General features: G+C 48.0%; 10 protein-coding genes across 10 annotated transcripts; 4 read left to right on the forward strand and 6 right to left on the reverse strand.

Moving 5' to 3' along the window:
- Positions 1 to 611: 611 nt before the first annotated feature.
- Positions 612 to 2,035, reverse strand: BC939DRAFT_226802 (uncharacterized protein). The gene is made up of 5 exons (XM_051550824.1): positions 1,844 to 2,035; positions 1,513 to 1,720; positions 1,253 to 1,367; positions 1,053 to 1,163; positions 612 to 949 (listed from the first exon to the last, which is right to left on the reverse strand). Exons 2-5 carry the CDS (start codon positions 1,696 to 1,698, stop codon positions 672 to 674), a joined length of 690 nt encoding a protein of 229 aa, XP_051416811.1. The 5' UTR covers positions 1,699 to 1,720; positions 1,844 to 2,035; the 3' UTR covers positions 612 to 671.
- BC939DRAFT_226889 (uncharacterized protein) lies at positions 1,345 to 5,480 on the reverse strand. Its single transcript, XM_051550826.1, has 6 exons — positions 5,185 to 5,480; positions 2,394 to 5,109; positions 2,099 to 2,302; positions 1,844 to 1,947; positions 1,513 to 1,740; positions 1,345 to 1,367 (listed from the first exon to the last, which is right to left on the reverse strand). Exons 1-5 carry the CDS (start codon positions 5,354 to 5,356, stop codon positions 1,721 to 1,723), a joined length of 3,216 nt encoding a protein of 1,071 aa, XP_051416812.1. The 5' UTR covers positions 5,357 to 5,480; the 3' UTR covers positions 1,345 to 1,367; positions 1,513 to 1,720.
- A 2,518-nt stretch (positions 5,481 to 7,998) lies between these two features.
- BC939DRAFT_226985 (uncharacterized protein) lies at positions 7,999 to 8,905 on the reverse strand. The gene has a single exon (XM_051550828.1). The coding sequence runs from the start codon at positions 8,660 to 8,662 to the stop codon at positions 8,198 to 8,200; it is 465 nt and encodes a 154-aa protein (XP_051416813.1). The 5' UTR covers positions 8,663 to 8,905; the 3' UTR covers positions 7,999 to 8,197.
- A 64-nt stretch (positions 8,906 to 8,969) lies between these two features.
- BC939DRAFT_227045 (uncharacterized protein) lies at positions 8,970 to 9,957 on the reverse strand. The gene has a single exon (XM_051550830.1). The coding sequence runs from the start codon at positions 9,674 to 9,676 to the stop codon at positions 9,149 to 9,151; it is 528 nt and encodes a 175-aa protein (XP_051416814.1). The 5' UTR covers positions 9,677 to 9,957; the 3' UTR covers positions 8,970 to 9,148.
- Positions 9,800 to 10,265, forward strand: BC939DRAFT_227038 (uncharacterized protein). Its single transcript, XM_051550829.1, has one exon. It carries the CDS (start codon positions 9,924 to 9,926, stop codon positions 10,188 to 10,190), a length of 267 nt encoding a protein of 88 aa, XP_051416815.1. The 5' UTR covers positions 9,800 to 9,923; the 3' UTR covers positions 10,191 to 10,265.
- A 654-nt stretch (positions 10,266 to 10,919) lies between these two features.
- BC939DRAFT_499257 (uncharacterized protein) lies at positions 10,920 to 11,530 on the forward strand (the record flags this gene model as incomplete). The annotated part of the gene is made up of 3 exons (XM_051559923.1): positions 10,920 to 10,979; positions 11,078 to 11,182; positions 11,330 to 11,530. The coding sequence occupies 3 exons, from the start codon at positions 10,920 to 10,922 to the stop codon at positions 11,528 to 11,530; spliced, it is 366 nt and encodes a 121-aa protein (XP_051416816.1).
- A 454-nt stretch (positions 11,531 to 11,984) lies between these two features.
- On the reverse strand, positions 11,985 to 13,443 carry BC939DRAFT_438286 (40S ribosomal protein S19-A). The gene is made up of 4 exons (XM_051553816.1): positions 13,351 to 13,443; positions 13,050 to 13,150; positions 12,286 to 12,469; positions 11,985 to 12,152 (listed from the first exon to the last, which is right to left on the reverse strand). The coding sequence occupies exons 1-4, from the start codon at positions 13,428 to 13,430 to the stop codon at positions 12,077 to 12,079; spliced, it is 441 nt and encodes a 146-aa protein (XP_051416817.1). The 5' UTR covers positions 13,431 to 13,443; the 3' UTR covers positions 11,985 to 12,076.
- A 1,071-nt stretch (positions 13,444 to 14,514) lies between these two features.
- BC939DRAFT_525356 (major facilitator superfamily domain-containing protein) lies at positions 14,515 to 16,950 on the forward strand (the record flags this gene model as incomplete). Its single annotated transcript, XM_051561308.1, has 3 exons — positions 14,515 to 14,856; positions 14,945 to 15,051; positions 15,135 to 16,950. 3 exons carry the CDS (start codon positions 14,515 to 14,517, stop codon positions 16,465 to 16,467), a joined length of 1,782 nt encoding a protein of 593 aa, XP_051416818.1. The 3' UTR covers positions 16,468 to 16,950.
- An 805-nt stretch (positions 16,951 to 17,755) lies between these two features.
- Positions 17,756 to 18,467, forward strand: BC939DRAFT_525357 (uncharacterized protein; the record flags this gene model as incomplete). The annotated part of the gene is made up of 2 exons (XM_051561309.1): positions 17,756 to 18,054; positions 18,199 to 18,467. The coding sequence occupies exons 1-2, from the start codon at positions 17,862 to 17,864 to the stop codon at positions 18,465 to 18,467; spliced, it is 462 nt and encodes a 153-aa protein (XP_051416819.1). The 5' UTR covers positions 17,756 to 17,861.
- A 152-nt stretch (positions 18,468 to 18,619) lies between these two features.
- Positions 18,620 to 21,203, reverse strand: BC939DRAFT_525358 (WD40-repeat-containing domain protein; the record flags this gene model as incomplete). The annotated part of the gene is made up of 8 exons (XM_051561310.1): positions 18,620 to 18,634; positions 18,722 to 18,806; positions 18,883 to 19,181; positions 19,290 to 19,374; positions 19,466 to 19,620; positions 19,732 to 19,860; positions 19,967 to 20,119; positions 20,427 to 21,203. The coding sequence occupies 8 exons, from the start codon at positions 21,201 to 21,203 to the stop codon at positions 18,620 to 18,622; spliced, it is 1,698 nt and encodes a 565-aa protein (XP_051416820.1).
- Positions 21,204 to 21,411: the final 208 nt, after the last annotated feature.

Genomic DNA, 21,411 nt, shown 5'->3' on the forward strand with positions numbered 1-21,411 from the left:
CATATCTGGGGGGACTGACCAGACCAGACCATCCTTCACATCCTATCCTTTTTTATATTCCCACAGCTATCAAGTCTTGCCGAAACAGAAGGCTTTGGCGCTCTTTACAGTGCTGCTTGCGTAAACACCTACAAAGTCCCACAGATCGAATTGTTTCATATTCCCACTTCCCCTACAAAGTCATGCTGGTCTAGTGGTGTTGTACAACTGAATAATATAATATCGAGTAAATTCCTCCCGACTTTGAACGCCACTAATCTGCCCTCGATGTACAGAATGTACACAGCATTCAGGTTTAAAGTTTCTCTCTTAGAAAGGACTGCCGAACTGCCAACGTCATGTATCCAGAAAATCACGACAGAAGTCCCTCCTAGGTGGCGGAGGGCTTGCTTCGCCCAAAAGGGTCGATACAAGGTCCTGCAATTCCCTGACCTGCCCCTCAATCGACTCTTGCTGTCTATTCAGCTGCTCCTGCAACTGGTGATGCTGCAACATACTCTGTTCTCGGATTCTTTCCTCCTGCCCCATGACCCTTCGCTCATTCGACTCTGATTGAACTTGTAAGGTTTTTACCAGTTCGAGAATCTTGAATAGGCCTAGTTGCTACTCCTGTTGCCACACCTTTTGTTTCAGTTGTTGTAGGGACTCCAGCTCTGCTTTCACTTTCTGCTTCATGGCCGATACTGCGTCCTTGGCAGCTTCAGTCTTTGCAAATGTCGCCGGATTCTCGTTTGGCGACGATGATACATCAACTGATGCCGAGGCAGACGCAATATCAGCAGCAGTAGCCTTCTCTGAAGAAAAATCGTCAAATAGGTCCTGAGATCCATCCGTAATATCAGAGTCCCCGTTCGCCATTTTCTCGGAATATTTTTTTCTGTACGCTCTGACTTGTTCTGGGATGGCTGAGTAGTAAATTTCTTTTGGGAACCAGTAACGGTGATTTCGTCTAAACCCTAATACACGTTCAAATTCAAAGAAAATAATTGGAGGCCTCTTCTTTTTTTTTTTTTTCAGTTCATGTAAACGGGCCATTAACTGAGAAACGTTACCTGGGATTCTGTGGCTCAATCTTTCTGCACTCTCAATATAATGCAGTCTGTTTTTCCGCCAAACCAGGAGCCAAGTTTCATCGTCCTTATTGAAGGCCACGTTAATTAACGCTTTTGAGAAAGATATAGAATTAGACATCTAGCCTGTGAAAGATCGCTGTGATTGACAACGGGGGAAAAGATAAATGACAGCCTCTTACCGATCAGTACGTTGAGCATGATGATGACAGTGAACAAGAAGTAGACAATCATCATGAAGTGAAAAGCCCAGTTGTCAGAATTGAAGTCATCACTGACTGAGTCATATCGACCGCTCTGTTATTGGCATACGTTGGAGAAAGGGAATTGTACATGTTAATAAAACTTCTGACGCCTATTCATCTTATCTCGCACTGCCCAAGTTGGGTGCGAGCAAGTAAACAGGTATACAGGCGGACAAGTTGTTCGTCCCCAACCTTACCATGAAAAAATAGGTCGCTGATATAGCCTCATAGAACTGGTCCGGGAAACTGGTGGCTGGCGTTTGGCAGCTGCTAGAAGCGCAACCTCGGAGCAAATGCATGATCGCGATCGTGAAAGCCAAAATACCTGCTGCAAACACGACAAAGAACACGCGGATTGCGCTTATGGCTTGGACGATGATCATCACAAATAGGCCCACACTACGGCTAACCCGAAGTTCGAACAGCTTTTATGAGTTGGATGAGGAGCAGAGTAATGTGAGCGTGATGATTCAAGCGCCGGTAGAGCTATCAGTACATGAAGAATATAGCAGAGATATCGTATCTTACAAAGTGTAAGAAGATACACGGCACGGAGAAGCTGAAAAAATAGTTGTGGCGCTCCCCTTCCGAAAAGCTGCTGGAGTTGAGAACGAACTGGTTGATGCCCCCTGCTAATGTCAGTGCAAACGTGAGCACGTTGACACAATCGTAAACCGACCTATTACGGTCATTTTCCAGTCCAGTGTGTAGGGATTAGTGGTAAAAAAAAAAGAGAGAGACAAAGAGAGAAAAACGTAAGAGTGCATTTACTTGAAGACTTACGATATATATTGCTTTTTCTCCTGGACTTGTAGGAGCTTGAACCAGAGGAGAATAATAGAGCCACATGTGATCGCAACATAGAGGCTCGTAAGGGGTCTGTTGTGATCGCCGTAAATTTGAAAGAATACGGCAACGAGCACTAGCAAGTAGAAACAACACTGCCCGAGGAATCTTATGAGCCAGTACTTGAAGCCAATGGTGTTCCTATGGAGGAGGTGATACGACGATAGAAAATAGTCAATTAGGAAGGATCCCACAAATGTGTAAAACATGCTTGTAGATTCAATGCTTTTACCACTTGTATTCGATCAGTGCTGCGACGGCCGGATTATCAAGTGCCTCCAGAGTGAATTCGTGGCACTCCACTACCGTCGCGTGGTTGTAATTGGTCATGTGGAAGATCACGTAGGTCATCCACAGCGCAGAATATAAAGATATAGTTATAAAATGGAAAAGATCCTTTACTCCCAATAAGGGAGAAGGAGCTGGATCAACGAATGCTTTGTCGTCGGCGCCGTCGTCGTCGCTGTTAGACTTCAAAAGCGTCCAAAACGGCGCCACAAATAGGTCGCGTGTGAAGTTGTTGTTACTTGGATCATGTGCCTGTGCCTGCGGATAGTGCATCGGCTGCAGTATTGCGTCAGAGAACTCGTGCAGACTTTGCGTCGACGACTTCCAAAATTGCCATGGGAACTTTGTTGGGTGGACGATAATGGAGTGGTGGTCAATGATGAACGAGCGATTCTTAACCGGGATGAAGGCCAACCTCCGCAGTATTCTCAGTCCAAACTCGGAGTGGATTTGCTTTGGGTGAAGCAGCTCGCGCAGACACTTCATGATTGGTAGAAGGAAGTGCTGATCCTTCTCAACTCTTGCTTGATGGATACAGTATCTGACGAGGATCTCGGCCATCTCTATAGCCCGTGGCTGTGTCTGAGCATGGTCGATTAAGATAAGGAGTGGATCCGACTCCCGATTGTACTTTGTTAGGGGAATCCAATGCCCAAAAGACGACTGTAGAAGTGCCTTTAAAAACTGCTTATAGTCGTCGTGAACCATGAGATTCCACGCTTGACAGATGTTAGCAAGAACACTCTGCCTTTGGTCGGCCGGATTCGGGTAATTGTTGATTTGCGAGCCAACGTACTGAAGAATCGCATTTTTGCAATTTTGATCGCCATCCACAAACATGCCAATCAGACTATGAAGCGCCAAGAGGAACCGCTGAGGCTCCTTACTGCAAAAGACGCGTTCAACGCGTGGGGAAAAGAGTTCCTTGATCTTTCTGCTCGTGTTGTCATCGTCCTCCTTAGCGGTAGCGTGTTTGCCGGCATATATCTGTCGATGAGGACAAGTGTACCAGAATTCGCACTTCCAGGTCCAGAAATCATCGTTCTCCAGCATTTTCCATGCCAAAAGCAATGTATAATCGTCATGTAGGGTCGCAGGCAGCCCCCATATTGTGACAAAGGTGTCTGATATCACTACCAAATGCGACCGGTCCTTAGGTATCGCGGCACACTTGTAGTCCCATCCATCGCCACGTCGATTGTTGCTCTTGGGAAGGGTGAAATTTTTAGAGGGAAGCCCATTGCTGCTAAACGCCGATATTACGACGTGTGGCCCCCCTTTGCGATGCATTCGGACTTTGAACTGCATTCCGGATGGTGCCCTGAACTTTGTTGGTTGTTGTTGATTGAGTGGGACCAATTTGCTCTTACATTGTTCATCGCATGCAGTCGAGTCTGGCTGGGAATATGGCTGAAAAATGCGGTCTTGCAAACGGACAAGGTCCAATGTCGACTCCGACGCACAGAAGAGATTGTCATTAAATGTTATCCCTGTTGGTCGCGGTCTCCACGAGTTCATGATAGAGAATCGGTTCGTAATCGTCAAATTGAAGGCGTCCACAATAAGGCCGATTCCATGTCGGTTGGTATCATCACCTCTTCCGTCTGTACTGACTAGCATCTGAGCATCACCATGAACGAACGCGATATCGATAATATGATCGCAAAATTCAGGCAGCCTGAAAGATCCACGAATAGCCCCAGTCTCGGCGCAGTATATCGTAATCACTTTTTGCAGACCAATGGCCATGGCGGAACCATTACTGGAGAAGGCGATAGTATCATTATTGATCAATAGGGAGTCGTATCCTTTCTTCCAATGTGTGGATGTCATGAGTTCGGTTTCCAAGTCCCACACGGAGATTATCTCAGGGTGGTCCTGTATGTTGTTCCATGCCAAATGCTTGCCTCGGAGAGTCCTGATCAATCTCATGGCAGAGGAAATACCAAAAACCGGACCGTCGAGCGGCTGGACAAGGTTTATGGTGTGAAGAAGCCGCCACTCCTGTAAGACTCCATACACCTCGACAGATATTCCCCCACATGTTACAAAGCGCTCGTAACAGGGTTCCTGATTTTCAATATCCGTGAAGTGAAACTTGCCGTATCCGTAATAGCCGTCGAGGCTCGTCCAACGCTGGTAGTCCTTCGACTGTGTCAACGGTACCGCAGTCGAACCCGACGTTGTTGCTGAAGACTGCGGATTTGGGATGTGGTTATAGACTGCAAAGAGGCTCTGACTGTCGCTCTCTGAAGTCCGATACGCTTTCGAAGCATCGGTCAATGCGACCTGCGAGGAATCCCACGACATCGAAACATTGTAGGAGTATTCGAGGTTGCAGTCGTGAACTTCTGTAAAAGGTATCAGTGTGCCAGTAGAGAGCCGAGGGCGGAACGGCGCTGGGGATTCACCCTGGAGGGCCTCTTGGCGTGTGCCCGCGACAAAGGCTCTAGTCCTGGTCATTGGATTTCTCGGAGGTCGCAAGTCCCATAGTTCTAGCAAGAGATATGTTTCCGAAGCAGCGAGCGTCGCAGCATAGTTCCCATCTCCTGAGACCGCGAAATGTATGATCCTTTTTGGCGAGACCTCACCTACATCGCTGTCAACATGACCGATGTTGATGGACCAAATATATGGTTGGTGCTTTCTAATATATGAGTCTATGGAGTGCATAAGCAAAATAAATTCCTTGTTCTCAGCGAAAATGAAGAAAGTGCGACGTGTGGCTGCCTTACCAGCAGGATATCCTTCACGCTTGAAAAGACGAATATCCATGAAATGTAGTTCAAGGAATCCTGACGAACTGTGATCCAAGGACCTTATCTCCATGATAAGCATTTTCAGGTCTTCAATATCATCGAAGTCCTCATCTACGATCTTCCAGGCTTGTACATGCAGTTTCCACATGGCCCTTTTACCCGATGAAGCTAAGATTGAATCGCAGTGTTGTCTTGTCAAACCATGCAAGTATTAAACGCTACGACCACAATCCCACGCGGGTAGCTCTCTCTCTATTCTTACTACCTTTCCCCATGCAAAGTGCTTTGAGGCTCTGCTTCGATATGATCTGTGGTTTTCATAAAACGGCTTGCAATCAGCTTCTGGTCTTACCATCTTCATATACAAGTATTGTCGGTTGCTCACCTCAGTTGGTTCCGAGCCAGCGAACGCCGATTCAAGGGTGAAGGCAATCGATTCTACATGGTCCAAGTCCAAGCCTCTAGCCGAGACTCCTAGGATAATGTCGTATACCCCAGGCTCCCAGCCTGCCATGTCGAATTGCCACTAATACGAAGACGGGCCAGATATTTGTCGAGATCTTAGTACCCACCACAAACTGGATGTCATAATCATCATCTAAGGCCATTCGCGACTTACGCTTGTGAACCTATTGGACGCATTGGACACACGCGCATTGATCGACTTTTGTTTGCTGTAATTCATTTTTAGGAATTGGCATTGGACATTGTAAGTTGTTTGGAGGATCACGATATGAGACGTTTTCTCACTCATCAGCACGGCGAATTCGATTTAGTAGGATATACTTACACCTCGGTGCATTCGTAACTGTCGCCCACGCCTTCAAATTCTTCGAAGAGGCTTCCTCGGTCAGAAATATCACTAATGTCAATAAAAGCGTCGCTGCTCCCGTCGGCGTCAACTCCGTCATCGTCCTCCGATGAGTCGTCCTCCGATGAGTCGTCCTCCGATGAGTCGTCCTCCGATGAGTCGTCCTCCGATGAGTCGTCCTCCGATGAGTCGTCCTCCGATGAGTCGTCCTCCGATGAGTCGTCGTCGTCCCTCGAGGCATCAGCCTTGGAGAACCTGATCCTGGACATGGATAGACGCTCAGGTGAGCGAGTGCTGTCTTTTCGCATAAAGTACAGTCTGCGTACTGAGTTGAAAGAGGCTCTAATTAGAACACACTCTATCAGGAGATTCGAGCAACAGTTACAATCTTAGCTCGACAGGAAATTTACCGGCACTGGCGACAGACACACCATCTCTTTGATTTTCCTTTGCCATCTCCGGCTCTGTCATGGCATCCTGAACATGTGCATTAGAAGCGCCATTCTCGCCTCCGCTTTCCGAACTCAAAATATACTCCGGGTCTTGCCTACTGAGCTCTTGTTGGGGCAAAATGACAGCCATACTTTCACGGTCCGTGCTGTTGTTGAGCATATCCAGAACAACGTGGACCATACTGTCTTGCGGCGCGCTTTCGCCTTCAGTTATATTTTTGCGTAAGAAGATCATACTGATTGTCTAGCTCGACAGCTCCGTTTTGATGAAGCGATAAAGCGATGAAGAGAAAAGGAAAAGGATGGGGACCGGGAAAGCAAAAGGACAAAAGGTATAAAAATTAAAGGTGAAAACGAATCAGCACTGAGATCGAAGAGAAAAAAAGGCGAAGCAATAAACAAACCGAACGCTGACGTGGCAGGACCCATGCTGAGAAGACAATATCTCTATCCATAGTTAAGTTTATGCTCTTCTTACCGAGCTGATTTTGCATACATGGTATTTCAGTTGGTGCTCATCACCACAAGGCGACGTTAACGACGCTCGGCATACTTGGCTAGCATACCAACAAAGTCCATATTTGTCGCGAATGAAACCAATAGGATTATTCAGGTTCATGATGTCATTCTGTAACATTAAGGTCAGTCAACATTCCACGATGTACCGTGCGCGTTTTTTTTATTTCGTTCTCCTCCTTGGCAACGTTCTCCGTGGAAGGTGACATCCGAGGTAGACTCTTCGAAGTCGACTCTTCCAGACAGAACGAGGTGGCCCATGCCCCGCTTGACTCCACAAAGACAAGAATGGCGCGCCAAGAATAGAACACTGGAAGGGGACAACAGTATAAAAAGGACCCGTCGTCCCTCTGCATTCAGTTTCTTCACTCACAGCAACAACCACCACTCAAGCCAACCAACTAACCAACCAATTGCCATCCAAGTAATCGGCCGACAACCAAGTAATACCGCCTACTACACACACAAATACACACACAAATACACACACTTGATAGCCATGGCCCTCTTCAAGTCCTCCAAGAACCAGTCTGCCTCGGCCTCGGTCCCCCCCCCCCCGCTGTTACTCCTCGCTCTTTGATGCATGAGCAGCGTCCTGCCAACAAAATGACCAGGGAACAAGCACTTGAGAAGATCTTTTACAAGACCATGGGCGATGCTGCTGCTGGTCCATTCATTCGATAAATGGACATCCTCATATGGATGCATCTTCCTCACCCAACTGTACAACACCACGTAGACATTTGTAGTATCACCCAATAAACATGCCCTTGCGGCATTGCAGCCAATTTGTATATATATCTCAAGTGTTATCTGCAGGGAGTCTTGAAAATTGGTGTATATGAAGGCGATGTAGAACTGCGATATAGGAAAGACACGATGATAGCGCCACCATAATCAGCACTAGATCTTTTGGTTATATGCACCCATAATTCGAAGATCGAGCATAAGTTTTCTCGCTCAGTCTCCGCTACCCTATTAATAGTAGCAAACCATCCGCACAGGCAAACGTTGTTCGATATTACAGATCTTTTTTTTTAATGATATAAAATGCTGATTTATGTGCTATGGTACAGTGTGAGACGCGCTATGAATATGCTGTTGAGGTATACGGATGATGCTGCGATGATTGGGAGAATTTTGTTTTTGTTTTGCGGAAGCAAGGTGTTTGAACGAGAGATCAGGCATCCACACTTAGAATCGGCCATGCTTAACGGATGAAGGGGCCGGCAGCGGCATCAGCCATCGACGTGTTGAAGATCATCTCGAGGGCCTGGTCCTTGGTCATCTTGGGCTGGCTAGGGCGCTGCTCGTGGATGGAGTTGCGAGGCGTTTGGGCGGGCGTGGTCGCAGCGGAGGCGGTCTGGCTCTTCTTGGAGGCGGACTTGAAGAAAGGCATGATTGGGGATTGTTTGCTTGATGTTGTGAGGTGAGGACGGGGGAGTGTGTGCGTTTGTTGTAGATGAGTACTTTGGGGTCGGTTTGGCTTTGAGTTGAGTGAGGACTGAAAGTGTGAGGAGAAGGAAGCTGTATTTATACCTGCCTTCGAACGCAGAGGGCGACCCATACCCTTGTTTCGATATTTGCCGCGCTTAGCCAAACCAGCGCGCTGTCTTTTTTTTTTTTTTTTGCTCTTGCCCATCGAGCCATGTTCATTTCCATTCCTGGACCACATACGAGCACGACTAGAAGACTTATAATGAATTCCAGATCCGCTCCAAGGAGCACTGTTTCCTGCGGATCGTTTATAATGATCAGTCTAGGCAACGTTAACGTTAAATGCACTGAATCGGGTCTATCTTGATCGGCTGCAGGTTGGATACCAGTGTCTGCCCACTTCTACGGGTTAGGGACCGCAACGTATACACGGAGTTGTATCCCGCAGCTTTCCTACAGCGCATTGCATACTCTTCTGCGTATAGATGTGTCGCTTTTGTAGGAAGTGTATGGAACTACGCCATGGCAGAGCGCGTCGTGATGTACAAGGAATCACTGCTTTCGATCTCAAGGTAATAGGAGATGACGATTTATTGTCAAGGAAATATATTACAGTGCAGTGGATGATTGCAGGGATGCTTGTGGTGATACTGATGGCTGGGTTGCCCCTCGGCTCGGTATATGGGTTGTATGAAGTATGGATTCGCCTTGGTCCTGGGTCGTGTCAGTATGTTGGTATACACCCATTCAGAGGATGTAAGGACCGCTCTGGCCTCCAGTGACAGACTTGGAAATTAGGCTGTAGAGCATCTCGGCGTCCTTGATCTGCTTCTGCTGCTTGGCCGTAAGTACAGGGGCAGTGGGACGCGACTCGTCCATGGAGCCGCGGGGGGTCTGAGCAGGGGTAGGGGCGGCCGAGGCGGTTTTGTTCTTGTTGGACTTTTTGAAAAACTGCATGTTTGTAAGAGAGAGTGAGAGCGTGTGTCCGTTTGCGTTTGCGTGTGCGTGTGCGTGTGCTGTTTGGTGTGAGGGATTGGTATTGAAGTGTCTGATGTGATGAACAAGCGCGCGTCTGGGGTCCATCAGCAGTATTTATATGACTTTTGTAAAGACCATTGCGGAGACCCAGAGTAGCCTGAGAATGAATGGCCTGCCAAAAGAGGTGGCCGAACAAGTATAGTGCAGAAAGTGGTTGACTGACTAGCTGACTGAATGGCACGGTGGGACCTTTCTCTCTTTGAATCCATTGCATACTCTACGCGCAGGCCCTTGACCACTGGGTGCTGACTGCCCTGAACTGTATGGCTGTTTGGCTGGACTCGAACATTCGGCCTGATGATGGTAAGGAAAGCAACTCAGACCTGCTCCACCCACTGTGGTCTTTGTTTTTTTTATTTGCCAATATGAAGACTGCACGGTCTTAGGGTGCGCTTTCTCGGCGGCGATTGACCGTGGAGACTGTAGAAAGTTCCTTTTCTGGCGGCAGCTGTGGGGATTGAATGGGGTGGGGTGTGTACGTTGAAAGACTATTGTGTAATCCATGGCCCATCCTGCTGTTATCACTTGCGGATTCATTCCTGGCTGTGGGCTGTGAGCAGCACCTTGACCAAAGTGTTAGTCTTTGCTTACCATCCATCGATCCACATTCCCGGAGAGTGCCATGTCCTGTAGATAGGACATGTGCGTATGAGAGGACAACTCACCAGTGTTTGTGCTCGACCAGCCGCTTGCGTTGTTTACTCTCACGACTCGCTCATGGGAATTAAAGAGGGGATACGTACAAAGAAGGAGCCCAGACCGAGCTCCCCAACCCCCGCCAGCATACTGAAATAGAGTGAGGGAGATAAAGAAGATCTCCGACTGAAAACACAATAAATAATTCACCGCTGTTAGTGACGGGCAGCAAATGCACTGCGACTAAAGCGCAACGTTGGCAATGGAGCGTGGGATGGTTCCTAAATGAGGATCTGATCGCCCCCCAGCGACGCTTCGAAGGCCGCTCTTTGGGCAACCGCAGCGACTAAATATAATTTGGAAGGAGCTGGAAACAGGCCACTCAAAACCAAATTGCCTCATTACGTTTTTGTTCAAGGTACACACCTCTCTCTCTCCAACACCGCTTTCCCCTTGAGCTTTACCATATACGTGCCATCCGTAACAATTCGCTAATCTGCTACAAGCTGGCATTGTCTGAGAGGAACCATCCAGAGCTTTCCACAGTGCTTTGAGTGCCTGGAAGCAAAGGGGTGAGAGAAAGAGACGCGAGGGAAAGTACGGTGGGCTGGCCTGCGAGCGGTGTGGTCCTTCTCGTCGTATCTAGTGCAGGGACTATCAGGGTGACAAGCACTATTCCTTGTGCTGGATCTGATGAAGGCGACGACAGCACAGTGCGTCCTTTGCTGGGAGATGAGAGTACGACGCGACAATAACAAAGGAAAGGAAGACTGGCTGCGCCTGAAAAGGAACTAGCCGATGGTGGCCTGTCCACGATCTCCATGGCGACACGGTGCCTTCGCTACAATCTAAAGGGATTTACATCTTGCAGCGTTGAGATGGTCCAGCAGCAGAGGGGAGGAACGCGTGTCTATTCTTTTGGCAAGGAACGGTGTCACGTACAGGAGCAGGAGCATGAATTGGGTGCGTCTCAATCTAGGCTCCGCACGGTTCAAGTCCAGGCTCGGCGGTTCGTTCTCAGCTCGCGAAGTTTTCTCCTCGCAGATCCCCTCTTTTGGCTTCACCCGATCCCCTTGTCCTGCAGGTATAAATACTACCTGGTCATTGCGCTATTCCTCCTCTTTCTTCATTCACTCAGCATAAACGCATCGACTCTACAACAAATCAAAGCATTACCACCAATCCTTTAATCCTCAACCAATAACAACGAAACAAAATGACTTTCTTCAAGATCTCGGCCTCCAAGAAGAACAAGACTGCCTCGGCTGCCAACACGCCCTCGCAGACCCCCCGTACCTCGGTCCACCTCAACCCCTCGGACGTCGCAGCCGTCAACAAGAATGCGCTCCTCTCGCAGGACCAAGCCCTGGAGATGCTGTTCCAGAAGGCCAGCACGAGCCACATGCAGGCCCTGTCCATGGCCAGGATGTAGACCCATGTGTGCTCGTACAAGCAAAGCTTGTCCTCACAGCGGCTCCTCCGGTATCTTGATCCGATGAGGACACTCAGCCATATCAAGAACACCACATACCCTTCTCATCCAGCATTGCCCCTCTTCACTGTACCATACTTGCATTTTTCAACCTAATAAACTATTGCATCTCGTATTCCCGAGCACTATTATGCTAAATTTTAAGTCTCTTTATTAGGGACAAAGTACTTGGTTGGGCAACATTGCGTGTAGAAGGGTGCTTGCACCTTAACGATCATTGAAGACGAAGCGTCGATTATGATTCCATTCGCATGAGCACAGCTTTCATGCCAGACCTATTAGATATAACATTTTGGTATTGACTACAAGCACATCCTAGATATGGACATTCAAAGCATGCCTTACACAATTGCACTTCAAAGATAGCCAACGACTGATCCAAGACGGTTTCTTTTTTTTTTTTTTTTTTTTGCGCGCGATCGTTATGCACAACCAATTTCAAGATACGGGAGATTTATTTGAAGCGGAAGGGTAATAAATCAACATTTAAGCCTGGGCCTGGGCAACGGAGGCAGCAATGCGGTCCAAATCACGCTGACCATCGACGGTGATCTTGCGTCCACTATGATATGAAAGAAAAAACGAAAATACAATGTCAGGAACAATGATGCCAATCCTTCGTCCCAGTATCATAGCCACTAAAAGCGTAGATGAATGGAAGATAGCGCTCCATATCGAAAACAGCAATCACGTACCCGTTCTCATCAGCCTCCAAGACGTTAATCTTCTCCAAGGCCTGAAGAACCTTGCGAGCAATGGAGCCGGAGGACTTGACGTGGTGGGAGGGGCGGGAGCCGCGGTTGACCGTGCCACCGTGGAGCTTCTTCAAAGCACCAACACCAACGCTGCGGCGGAGGTAGATGTGGCGGGCAACGGAGGCTGTGAAATATCCATGAAAAAATATGTACTGTTGGTTAGTCCATTGTACGCTGACACCAAAGAATGCCGAAAGAGGCGAGGTGCAATGTGTCGAGATCCTTTGGGCAGTTTCAAGATCCATGGTCGATAATTGCTCAATATCCAGCCGGTGATGTTATCCTGGGTTGCAATATCCTGAGGCGCCACCAATTGCACGGGCTTGTATTTGTTCCTGCATGGAAACTGGGTAGTATGGTGTAATAATGTCAAAAGTAGGGTCCTTGGCGCTATTATGTCCTTCTGCTCCAATTGTCTCAAATATCATAGAGCAATTGAGGCAAAGCTTCTGCACAACTCTGATGACAACGTCCTGTTCAGGCCAGGCGGAAAAAAATAGGCAGAGTATCAAGTGTCCTGCAATAGAATCAAAGATCACATGGAGTCCTGGAAATCAACAAGAACCACAGTCTCCAGTATAGCTGGCCATCGAGATGCTGGTAGATGATGGATGTTGGTGTAATCCGTGTCCAGTTGAATCGAAGCCCTCCTGGTCGATGTCGAAAAGTTGGGATTGAGGAGCAAAAAAGTCCAGATGTATTACCGGCGCGAACATAGAACCAGTCGGGGTCATAAGGAGCCAACTCCTTGTTGGTGCCGGTCTTGACAAGGTCGACCCACTTGGGGATCTCGAGCTTGCCGGAACTATGATATGGTCGCAAAAATAAAAAAAAGTCGTCGATCAGTGCCATGGTCGCTGTTTGATGATACATTCCCCATGATCCAGACTGAATGTGAAATTCCTGTTTTCATCATTCGGCATAATCCCAGAATTCATGATTCACGTTTTGATGCTGAGCTCCATCTCTCCCGATTGTAGTTGTTGTCGTTATAAAAATACTCACCGCTTGAGGTAAGCGGCGTAGGCACGGTTGAAGTCGTGGGCGTTGATATCCTTGACGGTGACCGAGTAGAGGGCAGCCATTTTTAACGAATTGTGAAAGGGAGTTCCAAACAAACCAAAAAATGGATACGATATATTCTTCGTTATCCATCCACTTAAGGGTCCTCCATCTATTTGATGATTGGGCAAATTCTGTCAAGTCCCTACCTCCACAAACGTATGAAACGCTTCGTTTTACCAAGGTTGACCTTCCATTGATCCAATACCCGATCGATTCCTTTAAGCTGTGTCCCGCACAAATGCGACCCACTCTTTCTGTATGTGTTATAGGCTCGCAGAGACCCCTACTCATTTATTTGTGCTTATCTCCCCAATGTATGTACTCTTCGTGCCCTCAACATATGCCTCTTTTGGTTTATCTAGTCCACATCTTAATCGTTTTAGAGCTGATGATTGAGACATGCCTATTTCATGCAGTTTTCATTATAGTGGTCGTCTGGACCTTGGCAGACACACACTACCCTCGCCGGTCAATTACTCGAGCACAAGAACGCAATTGGTATATGTTCCAATAAATGACAGTTATCATATGGCTGCACGCTTCACAGTTGCTTATAAGCATGTCTGCTGCGCGTTGTCAGCAGGAAAATGCTTCTGTCCCAAACTTTGGAGACCACCCTCAGGACATACCCGGGTTCATATTAACTGCGCTGCATTATTGGTAGCTCGCATAATGATGCCGTCGTTATGATTGCATAACATCAAGCTCGGGAGAGGTTGGCCCATCGCATTCAAAAGCTTCCTATTCGTAGTGGGCCCCTCTTTACCTGACCACTTGACCTCGAAGTAGTCTTTGAAACGAATAAAGCGATTTTAATGTTGCTCGACGTGTGGTTGTAGGTCGAGGCGCTAGTGACGAAACACACGAAACATACGTGGGTTAAACCTATAGCCGTTTGTTTTGTCGAGTTTTGTATGTTCGACAGCGGTACGAGGTCCTTTGCTTCCGAGGGCTGCGAGATATAGACCTTTCTTACTTCACTGCTTTCCTCTGTTTCTTTCGTGGGTTGCACACCTTCTCTCTCCACAAATCCTCCTCGCTATATGCTCACTCCAATTGTTCATTAATTTCACACGTTGCTACCTTCCCCTCAAGGACCCTACAATGACTGAAAATCACGAATCTATCGAGGAACCTGCCGCGGGAGGTTCATCGACATCAAACGTCGAGACCCTAAACCGCGTTGATAGACCTCCTATAGTATCTCGCTACAGCTACGCAGAAATGGACCCGTCCATGGAGCAGAACCTGGAATACGAATTGGAGCATCAAAATAAAGAACAGATGGCACTCGACTTGGAGATGTCCAAGGCACACAGGCCAAAGACAGAACCCCCTTCCAGGCGCTGGATTGTCCTCGCGACAGCGACTCTGGGCGCGTTATTTGTATCGCTCCAGGGCTCAGCACTGATTGTGGCCCTACCAGACCTTATGCGGAGCCTCAATGTAAGAATCTGCGATACTAATACATTCCTATATTGACTGCAAAAATACGTTCACACTCAATCTTTTTTTTTTTTTTGTGCCATTCAAGATCGACTTTGCCACAATTATTTGGGTGCTGTTGACATATACCCTGGCTATTACGGCCGCAGTACCGTTCCTGGGCTACATTGGCGATGCTGGTTTGAGGGGCATTCGGTAAGCACTTGCTTTCAGTCTTCGTCTTTTTATCTTTCAACATCGATGGCGCGTGCTAATAGATATTGTATTCCACCGGATAGCTGCCGAATGTTCAACATTGGATTCCTCGTATTCACCCTCGGCTCCTTGCTCTGTGGTCTCGCCCAAAAGAAGAACAACGGCTACGACCTCTTGGCCTACCGCGTGGTACAGGGTCTTGGCGGCGCGCTTCTCTTCTCAAACTGTTTCGCACTTGTCGCCGACAAATTTTACGCGTACAACCAAGTCGGTCTTGCCAGTGGCATCATCAACATTGCATTCGCTGCAGGGACGATTCTGGGGCCCGTTATTGGAGGCGCTACTGTCAAGGCGAGCTGGAAGTGGGTGTTTTTCTTCAACTTGCCCTTTGGCGCTCTAGGAACGATCACTGGATTCATCTTTTGCCACGATACGGTTTACTCGCACATCCAATACGCATCTTTTAGCAAGCTGATTCGGACCTTTGACTACATTGGATTCGTCAGTCTGACTGCGAGCATTACTCTACTGTTCGTGGTCGTTGTCAGCGCCTTGTTCCCGAACGGCAAAGTCTCAGAGAACGGATCCTTGATCGGCATGGGGGTCGCGTTAGGAATCATGTTCCTTGTCTTTCTAATCCAGGAAACTTTTGTTCGTGGAGGTAGCCGGTTTAATGCTGCTAAGGCGCCGTTTATGGATTTCAGACTCTTCACGAACTGGGTCTTCAACAACACAGTCGTCCTCGGAGGCTTGGCAGGAGGTGTTGCCAGAACCAATTTGACGTTCTCGTACATCTTCTTCTTCCAGGGTCCTTATAGCAAGAGCCCGCTGATGGCTGGTATTCTACTGATTCCTTTTGGTCTCGGCATCATGATTGCGGGTATGCCCTCTGGCAAATTAGCCGATACGATCGGATTCCGGTACCTGTGTTTTGTCGGTCTAGCCCTCGCATCGGTCGCAACGCTGATCATGCCCATCGTGGTCAAACCAGACACCAACACTTGGTCTATCTCTGCACTCTTGCTCGTCAATGGCCTCGGCTGGGGCCTCTACTCCTCACCCTCGGCCTCAATCTCCATGCTCTGCATCCTCCCACAGCAACGATCGTCTTCGTCGTCTCTCCGTATCATGTTCACGATGATCTCCCAAATGATCGCAATCGTCATCTGCTTCAAGGTCATCATCTCGGGTATGCCGCCCGCAGCTGTGGAGGAACTTTTCATTTATGGAGGTGGCATCGATGCCCAATATCTGGACTCGTTCATGCATGGATGGCGCATTGTCTGTTGGGTCACTTTTACCATCACCCTGATCTGTTGTGTCTGCGCCTGGGCCCTTCCTGTCCGGCCTGTTCTTGCCACAGAAGAATCCGACTCTGAAGAGGCCAGTGTTACGGAGGCCAATACCACCAAGTAAACAGGATAGACTTGACAGAGAGATGTGTTAGTTAATCAGTTAATGAAGTGAATGCATTCCGCTTGTGTTTATTACGAAATTTGGGTTTGCAGGACTAGCAGCATGCTGATGCTGAACCGGAAAAGAACATATGATGACTAAGCTGATGACGGTGGACTTGTATTCGGGACCGGTCCTGTTGCCGGTCTTGTCTAGGATCTCAGTTACTAGTTCTGCCAGCTGCAGATCGGTCCAGAAAATCATTTGAATCAAAACTGCGCCGATGAAGACGGAACAGAGAATAGCCGCTCAACTGATCTTCTAGATTTCGCGCATTCAGATTGACGGGCTTAGTGGCAGAAGCCGCCTCACAGATAGAGAGTACGAGTGAGAAGATGGCGGGCACCAAGGTAGCCGTGACAGAATGGATCGCAGGAGATTTCATGGTGAATAAAGACTGGAGAACAGATCGGATATTAGGATGAGTTGAAAAAACAAAAAAATAAAAATAAAAAGTGAGAGATAAAGCTGAAAGAGATTACGAGTTTTTGTTGCTGGAACGGTCTCTTAGTCAAGACCAAGTACGGAAATCTGCAGTCGCTCTTCGTCTTAGTATCGGTACTTTTTCAACGCTTCGCTACTCCTCGTCAAATTTGGGCCTAAACACAGGCAACAATATGGTAGCTCCGTGCTTGAGCTATACTAATTTATGGTTAAGGCCGGCAGCCAAAGAAGGCCGACTTTTCAGGCGCAGTACTTGCTTTTACTGCAGTGCCTATTTTCTCATTTGGACTATCTCAAAAAAAACGCTGTCCGTGGCCAATATGACAGACCTGGCCCTAGGCTCCTGCATACACAAGCTCAAGGTACTCGACATGATCTGCATGGCACACCACGCGAATTCATTTAAATACCATCAAGGCTCTATAGGTGACCCATAATTGTTCCCGTTACGAACCAACAAGGGCTCAGATGATGGCGCTGCACTCCTAGGAAGCCACTCGTAATAGCTGAATATATATAACGAGGCATTTGCCTAAACACTTTGCAAACCATGCAAGTCTTCATGTAGTTTTCGTGTCGTTCAGGTTACTGGGAACTACATATACAATGTTTATAACTCAAAAAAAAAAAAAAAAACGTTGTGCTTATAAAAGACGCAGTGTACCTCGGAGTAAACAGATTGATATCCTATCCCGCTCACAGAGACTTCCTCCCTTCTCTGTCTTTGCGGTCGCAGTCTCAACCGTACCTGCGCCCATAACCTCGTCCAGTGACATGATCGAGTCCCTGACAGGCGCTCCCCTCTCTCAAACATCGCCGACTCGTCCCTTTCGCCGGAGTCTGCCCACAACAAAGACCATGCACCATCCCTTCCGGTTCTTATTAAGAAGCGAAACGGAAGCCACATCGATATGGTGATCAACGCAACCGTGGACGTCAACACCAAGATCGTCGCCGGGGCTCTCCTTGACCTGAAACTCAATCTCCACTCCGATACCCACACCGAAATTAAGGTCCCCGCCTCTGGCCTGATCACCACCAAAGCCGATGTCCTCATCCCCGACCTGTCGATCCGTGTCGACGCCGAGACCCGCTCTGCGATCAGTACCAAGGCTGATACAGATGCCAAAGTCCTTGTCCTGGACAGGACCCAATAATACGCACGTATAATCGTTTTTAAGTACTGCGGCCAAGAGGCGAAGCACCTATATATACGTCGCCGCGCCAGGCATATTATCTCAGATGTAGAGGTTCTCGTCAGAGCTGACGTGGTGCACCTGTTTATCACGCTCAAGGCCAATCTAATGACCTATGTCCGTCTGCATGTCGCGCTTCTGGTCCGTGATCTGGGCGTGAACTTGTTCCTAGAGCAGGTCCATGTTCAGGCTACGGTCGATGCTGCAGCAGAGCTCGATGTTCATCTGAATATGTGCTCGCATGTCATTGTCAAAGGCTTGCGTGCCACCGTCTTGACTAAAGCTGTGGCCCTCGTCAGAGCCATCTGCTCGGAACCGTAATAGATCCTTCTTCCTGCATGCCCTTCTACTATTGGGTTCATTTCATTGGAATAAATATATATTCGTCTTCTCATCGCATTGATTTATTCATTTATATGTTTATCTCGGTCTCGCCAGGGTTCGCAGTGGAAATGGATTTTGAGGTTGCTGGTTTAGGTATACGAGTACTGAAATCAGAAGCGGGGGACAGTTGCATGAGAGATGCAGGGCAAATATGTGCGTCCAGTTGTTCACCATCCCTTCCTGAGGCATACAGATGGCATAACTGCAGGGCGACGTTCATCTAGCCATTTTTCATCATCATCCTGCACCTCGCGCTGCAGCTTCTCAGTCATCCAACTGTGAAAAATCGAAGAATGGTTAGTGCTGCTACGATATCATTGCACACTTTCATAAACCATTGGACTCGACGTACATGATGATGCCGCCATCGTCGGAGCAGGAGGCCATCATTCCAGGCTGGCGTGGGTGGGCGTCCGTGCATCCTACGTGCATCGTGTGCTCTTCCAAAACTGTGACGAGCTCTCCAGATCTGAGATCCCAGTAATGTAGCTTGCCATTTTCAGACCCAGTACACACCAATTCCTCATTTGGCCCTGCAAATGTGGGGAATATCGTAAAGTCCTCATGCGCAAATGACTCAGCTTCAAAGGTCCTTACAAGCGTCATCGTCTTTAGGTTGTACAAAGCAACACACGGTGTGCCATTGAGGGTCTATAAGATACATGGACCATCGATAGTGATTCTGGTTACTATGAATGGCATGAAACGTATGCACGCCCTTCGTGAACAAATACTTCTTCTGTGGGATGTTGACGTTACCTCATTTGTGAGAAGTGCATAGGCGCCATCCTTTGAGATTGCGGCGCCTAACAACGTGGCAAACGTGTACGAGATTTCCAATGACCTAATCAAAGGTAACGGCATGGGGGTTATTTAGTACCTTGTTAAGCAAAACGAAGTACATTGGCAGCCAAGAAATCAGCAGTATCATCTACCTTTTGGAAAATTCTCCCATATCGAATGAGATGATCTCTAGGGTTCTGGCGTTTGTGACAACAGCAAAGTCGTCCGTGCCAGGAATCAACTTTGCTTGACACGCTGCAAACCTCTCCTCGGCGCGATACTCGCGCAAAATCTTCCCTTGCACATTCTGGAGATTGTAGATTGAATGTTAATACTTTAAAACAAGTATACCACCAGCATGAGTCGTTTCGATCGTATGTCCAAAAAGCAACGTCGAATTCTTTTGAGCTGCACTTACCCAGACGCAATAGAGTCCATTCTGAAGGGCTGTCATGAACCGCTCGGAGTCAGAAAACCAAGACACGGCGGTCACCGGGATGTTAAGAGCCTCAGCTTGATAGCTCCTTTTGAACACAGTTTCCCCTGTCTGTACATTTCCAAAGGGCAGCAATGAGGACAGAAATGAGGGTGGCGCTCTTTTTGGAGTCGCGCTTGATGATCGTTCTAGACTCTGCACACAAACGAACGCGTACCTCGATATCAAGGAGATATAGTTCACATTTGAACTGAGGACGATGATAGTCCAAGCCAAGGTTCGCGACCATGTACCTACTATTCGGAGACCATTCAGCATAAACAATTGATCGATCGAAAGTGAAGGTCTTGGCGACGCTCGGTTCTAGACTCTAAATAAAAGACAGCGTCAGATGCAAGAGCCGTGGACGCAATACTTTTGGACATGAGATGCTTGCTCAATATGGATGTGAATAAGGACGGTTGCTGTAACTATGGATTGCAAAGAGGAGCAGTTGTTCGTGCTGAAAGGAGCTCAATGCCGCATTTGGTATGTCCTTCATCTCGACGCATTGACCATTGCCCGAATAGGCAGGTCTTTTGGAACGTTGATTCGCTGCGCCGAAAGCGCGTCTGTGCTACTTACTATCCGTAGGAAATCTGCGCAGAAAATAAAAATGAAAACGGGGATGGACGTACCATAATGTTCTTCCAAATATGGATGACTTGGTCAAGACCGATTGACGCCATGTATTCGCCTGAAGGCGAAAAGCGCACGTACCAGCACTCATCGAAATGATGATTGATTCGTCGCCGCACCATCCTTGGGACCAGACTCCGCATATGCGCCATGCGCTCGCTATCACAAAGATTCTCAACGCCGTTCGCAACCGCAACACCATCCTTGTCCTCTCGATCTATGTCGTTTTCGAGATCATTTTTGATGGTCTTGTGCTCCCATCCATCATTATCGTTGTCCTTGAGGATCTTGGAGGCATTGCTGCAGCTGTGCGGGGCCAGAGAAATGTTGGTATCACTCATGCTCCGATTCATCTCATACGGAAGACATGCTTTCCTCCAGCCATCAATTCCCTCTTTAAGCTTCTGAGAGGAAGACCGCTCACAGGAGGTACAAGGACAAACAGAGGAAGGGTCACTGCAAGACGACGATGAGGTTGGTGACACTAAGTCCGCTACGCCACTATGATAATTGCTCAGTTCTGGAAAGTGCATCCACAGATATGTTTGTCGGCTATCGTATCCCTTGGGACCTGAGAAGATTGAGTACTTATCAGACTCGAGACTTGGGACGCTGGAGATGATACTGCGTCGAGAGTCATACTCCAATCGGTCGGATGGACGGAGACGATTACGACGGGCAATATGCGCTTGTGAAAATAGATATGCCAGAGCCTTGTCTAGACCTTCGTCGTCGTTTTGGTCATCATAGGACGAATCACTGCCTGTCAAGACCATGGAGTACGGATTGATCCTGGGTTGCCTAATAGTGGCTCTTGTCGGAGAAAGAGATACCCTGCGCGGAGGAGGATGGAGCGATGGAACATACATTATGGTGACGGCTGTGAGAAAATGGATAAGGCGGATGAAAGAAGAAACGAGAGAATGAGGAACGAAAGATGATGATCTGTTGCTTCTTTATGTCTTTTCAAGTGCCACCATCTCC

Source organism: Gamsiella multidivaricata (assembly GCF_025024155.1).
Source record: "Gamsiella multidivaricata strain RSA 2152 chromosome Unknown BC939scaffold_5, whole genome shotgun sequence".
Taxonomy (NCBI): Eukaryota; Fungi; Mortierellomycota; class Mortierellomycetes; order Mortierellales; family Mortierellaceae; genus Gamsiella; species Gamsiella multidivaricata.